Genomic DNA, 11,535 nt, shown 5'->3' with positions numbered 1-11,535 from the left:
ATTCTATAAAGGAGGGTAAGGAAGACCCTCCAGGAAAAGAGTCAACTTGTGGGGTTTCTGGTCTTAGAAACTCACATTCTCACAACTGTGCCCCTTAGAGTCTCTTCCTCAGCACTATGTCAGGGAAGCCCAACATCTTCACTTCACTGAGTGGGGTTACTTGGGTAAGCAAAATAATAGTCCCAATGGTGGGTGTGTGTTCCTGATCTAATTTCTGGTAGCTATGAATTAACCTGAAAATGAGATTTTCCCATAGTATTAGGTAGGTCCAACCTAATTGTGAGGTTCTTGAAAGTGAAAAAAGGATGTCCTGAATTAAGTTCAGCCTGATCTCATAGACCTGCAAATCTTCCTAACCTACTTTATAGACAAACTTTATCTTTTTTTTTTTTGGTATGATTATGAGTTATCATCTTCATGGTTTTCAGAGGTTAGCTGAAATACTAATTGATTTTGGGCTAATTGTTCACAAAGAAAGGAATGCATTGTTGCAGTGTTTATTACTGCCCTAGAATGATCTCACACTGGTGTATGCCTTGTCCATTTGCCAGTATATATATAACCCTTGCTTCTCTGTCATTGCTACTCATTTTTAAAAAGACATGTTTCTTTCTCTTTCTCTCTCCCTACCCCTCCCTAATCCCTGGGGAAAGAGATTACCTTCCTGTCCTATCATAGGTGGAGTTATCTGTCCTAGAGCACACACCCATCATAAGAATGAAGTAATTCAGACTTGGGAATGGTACCAGAAGATCTCAGAAATGACTATCTCCCCTATTAACAAGTGACTTACAACTCCAACAGAGAACATGTAAAATATAGCCTTCAAATCACTTTCCCCCCACCATAGGCAGAATGCCAGCCTGTGAAATAGTAGAACATTAGTTCCCTGTGTTTCTCCTTTGCTAGCAAAGCAATAAACCTTCTTTTTCCTTTTTCTCAAAACTGTCTCCGTTATTGGATTGGCATTGGGATCAAGGACCAAGCTTCTGGGAACACTTTTTCTTGATCAACACAACATCCAATATCAGTCGTGAGTGAATAACTCAATGTCAAAAATCCTTCAATGTTTAGACTTACATTCATTCAATCTCTGTTAACACCTTCAAGAACCACTCCCACGGTGAATCTCTCTTCTGGTACATGCCAGGACATCTTGGCTAATTCCTATACTGTTCTCATATGTGTCACTTCCTCCTAGAACAAGATTGTACCTTCCTGTTTCAACTTTCCTGAGACTTTTCCTGGTAGACTGTGTGGAAACAATAAGTGGCATAGAAAGATGCTTGGAAGGAGACCGAATACTACATGACAAGTTCTTCCAATAAGGCAACAGCATTGTCTGGGTAATGGAAAACATTTTTTCTTGAGGCCTGCTCTTCTTGCATCCAGAGGATGGAAGATAATTTCTCAGGCCATGGTTCTTACTCTTCTCCATATTTATTCTTCCACTTTAGCTCTTAGATTCCCCTTATTTCTCTATCAGAACACATTTTGGTATTTCAATCAAAATATCTGTTGAGGTTGCACATCCAGTCTTCTTGGCATCTTTATTATAAAATACTGAACTTGTTGGAGTGCGGTATATGTTTGCAGATGATTTGACAGTAGACAGGGGATCTCCGTGTGGAATGTGATTCCAGAAGACATGAGATGAAGTGTATATGGAAAATCACTTAAATTCAACATACATCCTTTGCATAGTTTCCTTGTTTTAAGTAAAAGAAGTTATCAGTATAACTTTTAATTGGAATCTACTATGGTGCAAATCCTGCAACAGCAAAACCAAACTGTAGCTGCTGCTGGGAAATGATAAACTGCTAGAGACTGATTTTATATTGAAATTCATAGTATCTGAAAAGCAGTGATCTATACATGTCACTGTAGTTCACTGAAGAATATATAGCTTTCTAATCCCAAACACAGAAATGATCATTTTCTCAAGATAAAGAAGGAAGCACTGGGCACTGAGGTGGAATAAATTTTATTGTAAGCATCTATGATTATGTCAAAATGAACTCACTATTATATACCAGAAACATTTTAAAAATTAAGCCACAGTAACATAAAATTAAGCCACAGTAACATTAAAAAAAGAAAAAAATTCTAAAATTTCTGGAATTAAAAAATTAATAAAAATTTTGTAATCTTATTATAATTTAGTAATTTATAAATAGAAATGGAAATACCCAGCAAATAAATGTTTAATGTTCTATATGGAAATAGACAAATGGAATAAATTCAAATATTATTAGAGTTCATAATTTTAGAGGATGAGGTGTTAATAAATAATGACAAAAGGTGATATCTCTTCTGGAGTAATATAGTTTTTATCTAAATATTTCCTCTTGTATGGTAAAGCTACTATTTTGTGTTGTACTAATAACTCACTTAAATGTTCAATAAATGTAATGTAACAACTTCTGTCTCAAAACCTAAAATTGTTCTCCAGGGTTTTCACATTTTTTGTCTAAGCTTATAATATTTTCTTTCTTTCTTCTTTCTTTCTTTCTTTCTTTCTTTCTTTCTTTCTTTCTTTCTTTCTTTCTTTCTTTCTTTCTTTCCTTCTTTCTTTCTTTCTTTCTTTCTTTCTTTCTTTCTTTCCTTCTTTCTTTCTTTATTTCTTTCTTTCTCTTTCTCTCTCTCTTTCTCTCTTTCTTTCTTTCTCTTTCTCTCTTTCTCTTTCTTTCTTTCTTTCTTTCTTTCTCTTTCTCTCTCTCTTTCTCTCTTTCTTTTTTTCTTTCTATTTCTCTCTTTCTTTCTTTCTTTCTTTCTTTCTTTCTTTCTTTCTTTCTTTCTTTCTTTCTTTCTTTCTTTCTTTCTTTCTTTCTTTCTAACAGGGATTAAACCCAAGAGCACTCAAGCAATGAGCTGCATTCCTTTCCTTTTAAAAATATTTTATTTAGAGACAGAGTCTTGCCAAATTGCTTAGAGCCTCTCTAAGTTGCTGAGGCTGCTTTGAATTCACAATCCTCCTGCCTCAGCCTCCTGAGCTGCTGGGATTATAGCTGTGGGCCACTAGGCCCAGCAACTAATCTTCATTGTACTCTTCATTTCTAGCCAACATAATGTATTTTTACTTTAATTGGAATGTCACCTTCTACAATAATAAGTGCCAAATATTACAAACAACCTGTTATAATCATCATGATTCAAGAAAGTTTATGCTCCCCAAATTGGAAGAAAATTAGGGGCACAAATTGTATTTTACAAAAAGAATCATTGCATGAATGCAACCCCAGTAAAGAGAACAGAGCATTCCTAAGATCAAAGACTCTTTCAGAAGCATGAATTTTCTCTCCATGTACCATCACGGTCTTAGAAGTATCTAGGTAAACACATGTTAGGTTTTCAGTGTGTGTCCTAAAATGGGAAGGGAGTTTACCTAAATTATATCTACTGTCCCTTAGAATAGGAAAACTCAACAGTCACTTGAATTTGGTACTTTCAACTGAGTCAGGAAGGAAAACTAAGTTGATGATGGTTCCTGATGAGACCAAAACCTCTTACAAAGGAAACTGTTTGGAAGAGGGAAAACACTCCATGCTCTGGATCTAAGCTTTGGTTACAAAGAAGGGTAACTACTATCAGAGAATCTCACATAGAGACTAAAACCTACACACTAAAACCATGAGTGATGCTAGGTTGTTTAGCAAGGCCTCTGCAATCAGCAACATCAGAGGCAATGGGTCATATATACCTGTCTCTACCTAAAGATGCCCCTCTACATAAGACATTAATTAGTGTCTGTATAGTACACTGTCTATAGAAAGAACTAATCCACAGGAGCTAAGGTTTTAATATATTAAGCAAACAATAAAAAGATAATATTCTCTATTTACTTCTTCCAGGTCAATACAAAGTATGATGACATTCATCTCACGTCATCAGAAACCAATTTCTTGCTCCACAACTTCCTCATGGCATTTTTCACTTCTGCATTCCTCAGTGTGTAAATCAGAGGGTTGAGCAAAGGTGTTCCAATGGTGTAAAACACAGCTATCATCTTATCCATGGGGAAGGTGGTTGCAGGCCGTGTGTATATAAATATGCAAGGTCCAAAGAACAAGATGACCACAATGATGTGGGAGATGCAGGTGGACAGGGCCTTTCTCCTCCCTTCTGCACTGTGGTTTCTCAGCGAATGCAAGATGATGACATAGGAGAACATGAGCACAACAAAACTCACTGTACAAATGGCCCCACTGTTGGATACCAGGAGGAGATTGGTCACATATGTGTCTGCACAGGCGAGCTTCAACAAGGGTTCCAAGTCACAGAAGTAGTGGTCAATCACATTAGGACCACAGTAAGGCAAACGCAATGCAAGAAAAATCTGAGCTAAAGAATGCACACAGGACCCCACCCAGGCCACAGCCACCAACACACTGCAGACCCGGTGGCTCATGATGGTCATGTAGTGCAGGGGCTTACAGATGGCCACATAGCGGTCAACGGCCATGAGGATGAGGATGAAGATCTCCAGGCAGCCAAAGAAATGGAATGTAAAGACTTGGATTATGCACTCACTGAAAGAAATAGTGGTCTTCTCTGAAAGGGCATCCACAAGTGTTCTAGGAGCTATGGAAGTAGAGAAGCAGGTGTCAGATAAGGATAAGTAGAAAAGGAAGAAGTACATTGGACTGCCAAGTGCTCGACTGGTCTTGATGGTGGTGATAATCAGCAAGTTACCCAGCAATGTCCCCAAATAGAAAAGTAGAAATGTGACAAAAACTATTTTCTTCCTAAATGGATCTTGTGTCAACCCAAGTAGGATGAACTCAGTCACATTATTGTTTAACTTCATGATTCCATGAATGAGGAGAAAGGGTGAGTGTGAGATGGTTTATCTGCAAAAATAAAGGAATTATTAATGATGTACTGTGTGATGTTATGAAATATTTGAAGATATATGTATATATTTTTCTCATCAGGGAAAGTCTGTGCTTCTTCCCTTTCTTCCTTCATTTCTTCCCTCCTTCCTTCCTTTTGCTTTTCCACTGAGCTACACTCCCATTTTTTTTTTATTTTGAGAATGGGTCTCATTAAATTGTTGAGGGTCTAACTAAGTTGCTGAGGCTAGCTTCAAACTTGTGATCCTCCTGTCTCAGCTTCCAGAGTCTCCGGAATTACAGGCATACACCACCATGTCCAGCTGTCTAGGGTTTCTTAATAACTCACTTAAACGCATGTTTCTCAATTTTAATGACTAATTCACTATATTATAAGTCTCAAATATTCTTATCTATCTAATGCTTTTCTATAACCTTCTTCAAATACAAATGATGTTTAGTTCTGACACAATTCTGATCCATTTTTTGCCAATTGGATTAATGTAAAATTAAGAGGTAGGGATCAATGTAATAATGCCTTCATTTTTTCCATTGTCAGTAAATATCAGGACCAATGTTATACAGATATACCACTCAATCCTGACTTGGGGTTTCATAATATGAATATAAAGCTCACATCATTGTCCCCCCTATATAAAAATTTCATTTGTGTTATATATTTGTATATCATTATGCACATTTATGTAAACATATTATTTGTGAATAGATAATATTGTCTACTCTTTGCACAACCTCTCCCAGGTACTTCAACTGGAAAAGTGAAATAGGAAACACAATCTCTTCATACGTTTTTTCTATCCTTGAAATGTCCTTAAAATATGTGCTACATGATATATAATAATTATTATATATGAAAGTTCTTGGTAATATCTTAAATATACCCCATTTCCAAATTACTTCTACTATTTTATTGGAACCTGCTTTGAGGATTTGGAGTCTTGATTACATTTAAATGACTACTGCATTTTTCATATTTTCCTCATTTAAGTTTTTAACATATGAAGTTTCAAACTGGTGTGGTTTGGAAGGACATCACTTGGCAGCTGGTATAGGACCAGATTATGATTGTAATACCCCCAGTAGAGTTTTTATTATTGAATCTGAATACTCCATTTTCTTGGAATAGAGTAGAAATCCAGAAAAGGAAAAGTGTGTTGTTATTCCTGTCTCTTGGTAATTTTATTTTTCCTTCTCAATAGACTTGAAATGTCCAAAATCAAAAGTTTTTACTTTGACTCTATGGTCTTCAGAAAGGATCTTAAACTATAAAGGATCTGAGTTGATTATTACTCTTGTGCTGTGTTAATCATCATAAGAAGCTAATCTTTTCTTGTATTCTTTTGAAAGATGTTTCCATCATGAAATTATTGTACTTGAAAAGTGTTAGGTCTTGGGGACATGAAAATGTGAAAGACTTTTGAACCTCCAATAGTCCATGATTTTAGCCACTCCTTTGAGTATAGCTTTTAGTTTATTTATTATCAATCCTATTAGAGTATAAATTGCTAGAAAAAGTTTGTTTACCTTATACAATTAGTCATGGATTTTTAAGATTAATTAAGAATCATAAACATGTATGATTTAATTAATTTAGTAGAAGTTGATCTTCATCATATATTTAATGAACAATTTAATCAAAAATCAATAGACATTTTTGTTTCTGGAACTCTATTTCTAGCTATTTCAACCACCTTGAATTTACAAGATTCAACTTGTAAATGATAATTCATCTTCAGAATTTGTTTTCATTTTTTTATGGACCCATAGTCCTTAAGAGATGCAAGGAGAGATGTGAAATTCTTCACATCCTCTTATTACTGAGGCACAGTTCTCTCCCCACTCCCAGAAAATAGTGGTAACACCTTTCTTCAGATTCTTGAAACAAACACAAAATGGATTACAAAGGTCTGGAGACAAAACAACACCAGAGACATAACATATCTTCTAGTAACTACTGTACTTACCTCGATCCTTCAAAAAAGATTATCCAAGTGTAGAGTGGCTACACTGGTCATAACAGTCAATAGACAAGGTGTTGATGTTGGAGATCATAAATGGTCAGGAGCTGAAAGAAGCCATCAAGAAAAGGTGGATTAGGGTGGGAAACCCATTTTACCCCTTCCAAAGCAAAAATTAGTGAGTGACATAATCTACCCTCCTCCAGCTCCTCCCTCTGTAATTCAGTCCCATGATTCCTGCTCTCTGGTCAAGTGATGCCCACCTGAGGATCAGGGGCCATCATAAATTTGATGCCATCACCTACACTTTGTACATCTGGTTGCCATAACTGTCATGAAATTAACATTTAATGGTTCTTCTTTCCAGATCTTACCAGAGAGAGAACAGGAGCATTGTGGAGGGGTGAGGGTAGATAAAGTGACATGTTAAACAAGTTGGGCAGGAGAAAATATTGAAGAATAGGGAAGACTTTCACCCAAAGTATTTTCAAGATCACCTATTACATTTGTAGAATATTTTCTTTCATTTTCAGTATGTGTGTGTATACATATATAAGTCATATATTTACTATATTTACATAAAGTATTATGCTATTATATATTGTATTATATAATAAACTAAATTTATATTCTTATATTCATTACATATAGTGTGTATTATATTTAATCTCTTTTTTGTATTTGTTCCAATCATTCTGAGTAGTTATTTAGCTTCTCAAAGTAAATCTTATATGTAAACCAATTACAAATTATGTCCTTATGTTGTCATTCAAGAAACATGCAAGGAGTAATATTTCTGTGGTGTGAGATATAGCACTGTTTTCAACTTTATCTGTTGTTATTTAAAAAGTGTGCATCTTCCAGAAAACTTGGCAAGGTCACTACTCTGTTAATCTTTTCTTTAATTGTTTATCAGGCACAATCATTTCCAAGATTCTGGTGCCCATAGTGCTAATTGAGGAGTTATCTTGCCCAGTTGCCTTACATGAAAAAGCATCTGGGCAATTTTGTAAGCTCTGCCATCTCAGGAAGCAGGAAGTTATGATACATTTTAGCACATGGAATACATACTTCTCTTCCCATACAATAATGATATTCTTAATCTACTTGGTGCCTACAAAGTATTTGTTGAGTTCAAAGGATGATTTTTATCCTAATGATTGTATTTCATTTAGGTCACTTCCTTCATTAATAGTAGACCTTTAAAAGTTTAGGTTATTCTTTTTTCTTGCCTGTCTTACTCATGTGTGAATTATATGATTACAAGACTATGAAAATGCATTAAAACTGTGTTAAATTAACATGTACTAACAACTCAGAAAGTAGAAATAATGTATTACTTACCAGTTAGAGGATTTCTACATCTGTCCATCCCCTTTTGAAAGCAACCTTTACACAGAATACTAAAAAAATTTAAAAAACAAAAGTTCTTTCTGCATTCCAGAGGGAATCATTAACCCATAATAATGTAATATACCATCTTAAAAACATTATTCCTTAAAGTTTCTCTTATTTTGATGATTAAAAGCATCTTAGATGCTATCATAAATTAACTTTTCTCTAGTTAGCCTGTTAAGAAAATCAATTCCATCCTCCTCATACCCAATAACCAGATGGAAAGAAGGATATGAGGTGCCTCAAGCATATCAAAGGCACCAGGGAAAGAAGAAGAATGGAAAGTGTGTGGAGGAGAGGGTGATGGAGCATGGGAAGATGACAAAATAGTGCTATTGGCAAAAGAGAAATTGGCTCACCAAGAAATATGTCTTCTCCCCCAAGCGCCCTAAGTTACCATTGGCTGTGTCAGGAAACCATCTGTTCTAGATCCTGTAACACACTTGGAGCATATTGGCAAAGTTTCAACCAACAAAGGAAAGCCAGGTGGTGCCCTAAATCAGAGGTTCTATTCCCTAAGCTGCAAACACATCCTTCCATGGATTCTTAGACTTATATATAACCCATGGCCTGAGTATTAATATATATGCCAAGTTAGCACTGAATCTCATATTTTTAAAAAAATTTATTTCATTCATTTTATTAACTCCTGTTAGTAAAGAAAAAAGCATTTAAGGAATAAATCCAATTGAGATAATTTTACCTTTTATAAAATACGTTAGTGTTTTTGACATAAATTACATTTTTTAATTTATATAAATATCCCATGGGGTAGATATTAACAATAACATTTCATGTAAGAGCAACTAAAATTCACTGACGATAAGCAGGTCCCTCAGATCACATGTTAATGAATTCAGTACTGACAGCTCTGCTACTGTTTTAATCTGTATTTTTGCCTCTTAAACTCACATTTTGCTTCTACCAGAATAACTTGACAACCAGAGAGTTCTAGATGGCAATGATGATAAGGCTCTTTCTGGCTGAATAGTGGTATCTCAGGCTGAGGAACTTAGAATTAATAGTAAGGCTGCAAGGGCAGGTTGAAATTCAGCTAGCCACAAGATACACAAGTGAAAATGTTTAGCAGGCGGTTCAATATTTTCAATATTGTTAAAAGTGTGAATTTAAAGTCAATACTGGAAAAAATAGATTTGGAAACTATTATTTGCACAGGATATATGTACAAATGATATACGTTATTTAATTGTTCTTTTGAACACTCCTTTTTAAATCATGATATATGTTTTTTGATTGTTCTTGAACACTCCTTTTTTATTTCATTATTTTAAACTCTCAAAGCCTTTATCATTTAAGGATGTGAAGTGACATGATATACCCTTCCCTCAGCACATTTGTCTAAACTTTACCATGTTCATGATATTTTATACTAGGAGATTAAATGAGGTCACTCAAAGAAAACAGAGATCAGCAGAGTGAGTCAACAATGAAACAAAGTGTTATGCCAACATTTAAAAGAATCCCTGAAGGAGCTCAAGAGTTATGATAAGACCATGAAAGTGAAGCCACATGGAAGCTAGAGAACTAGATTCTCAGGAAGGAGTACAGGAATTTTCTGCATAATACCACATAAGTTCTAGTGTCTGAAACACACATGCAAGTCCTGACTGAAGTTGACCAATGGCTAGCAAACGTTAAAGCAGGACAGTGCTGTATAATGGTTAGAAATTAGGAAAGAATTCTTATTTTATTCCTCAAATTCTTCAGAAATTCTGTAAACTATAAATACTTATTATTTCCAGCACCAAATTTACCATAGTATGCATTTATAAACTATAACTTACAGTAGGAAATTAACCAATTGTTTAGTCAGTGAAGGAATCAATAAAACCAATACACCAAACTAAAACACATTTACTGATAATTTACAATTACTTCTTCAGAAAAACTACTTTTGTAATGGTAAATGAAATAAACTCTTCTGACTCCAAATGGCACTAAGAATACTAATTTCGAAAGCAGCACAATGAAATGAGCTCATTTTTGGGAGACACCACAAATATTGCCCTTGAAATCCCTTTCAGATTTTTGACTTAGAAGCAAAATGAACAGCACTGGGTAACATAAAATGGGATATTGAAAGAGTTAGGTTGTCCCCATAGTAAAGTGTGATATTTTTCATGTTGTAGTGAGGAAATGCAGAATCAATAAGGAAGATGGATTCAAATATCTGAACACTTTTGTAGATGCAATCAGTCTGCTTCACAGAGATGGGTAAAGACAAACTCTCTCACTGGTGGTTCCTGATGGTTTACCTCTAATAGAAGTCCAGTTTCTTCTTCAATGGATGAAAGCTGACTTTCCACTAAGAAACCATAATTTTTTCATACTCACTATATAGGTTAGGATCATATTATCTTCAAAGGGTGGGAATATGACTCCTAATGACTCAATCAGAAAACATTTTCCCAAGTCGGTAAATCTAGTAGCAAAGGAGAAGCAATCTCAATATTTGGTTTGTTATGGAGAAAAGTCAAAAAGTCATTCTGTTTTCCCTCATTAATAGAGTTTCTGAGAGGACAGACCAGAACTTCTGCCTATACTCTTACCATGAGCAGAAAGAGCTGATCACATATGAAACCTCATGAGGAAGCAGAGCAACAAACCATCAGAAGAAACAGTGCCAACTTTTATCTGTCTGTAAATATCAGTCATTTTCAAACTATTTTAACAGCATTATTTTACTTATTTGATATTGTTGATTTTTGTACATGTATTTAAATAATATAAAGAACATTTGTAAACTTAGCTACCTATCCTAAAAATTAAAATATTACCAATTAGATCTGCATTTAGTCCTTTTTCTATCCTGTTCCGACTTCATCCTAAAAGGAACCAATACCATGATTTTTAATGCATAATATTAATTCTCACAACAAATTACCATATATTTATATCTTTTGAATTTTACCTAACTTCAAATATTAAGTAATTGAACATGCAGTATGCAGAATTAGGGGATTTTTTTTTCACTCAAGATTAAGTTGTAAGATTCTGTATCAGAACCTCTGTATTGTTGAATGTAATTGTAGAATGTAGTTCTAGAATCATTTTCTTGGTAGTGCCTCATGCCATTGTGTGATCATGACAGCAAGTGTTTATCCAGTATCTTGTCAGTGAATATTTAACTACAAACTGCAATTACAAACATTTTAAACATCTCTTAGGAATGCAATTGATGGCTTGCAGGATATACCAATATTCAGCTTTCCAAGATAATATACTATTTCCACAATTTATGAAATGTAATCTATGTACTAAATGAGGGGGGGGGAGAGAGAGAGAGAGAGAGAAAGAAAGAGAGAATA

At 34.8% G+C, this 11,535-nt stretch overlaps 1 protein-coding gene across 1 annotated transcript; it reads right to left on the bottom strand.

Annotated features, from left to right (window-relative positions):
• Positions 1-3,874: 3,874 nt before the first annotated feature.
• Positions 3,875-4,807, bottom strand: LOC101964401 (olfactory receptor 4C16). Its single transcript, XM_005329943.3, has one exon. It carries the CDS (start codon positions 4,805-4,807, stop codon positions 3,875-3,877), a length of 933 nt encoding a protein of 310 aa, XP_005330000.2.
• Between the last annotated feature and the right edge of the window lie 6,728 nt (positions 4,808-11,535).

Source organism: Ictidomys tridecemlineatus, chromosome 4, assembly GCF_052094955.1.
Source record: "Ictidomys tridecemlineatus isolate mIctTri1 chromosome 4, mIctTri1.hap1, whole genome shotgun sequence".
NCBI lineage: Eukaryota > Metazoa > Chordata > Mammalia > Rodentia > Sciuridae > Ictidomys > Ictidomys tridecemlineatus.
The sequence above is the reverse complement of the archived record's forward strand: the minus strand, read 5'-3'. Positions and strand labels throughout refer to the sequence as shown.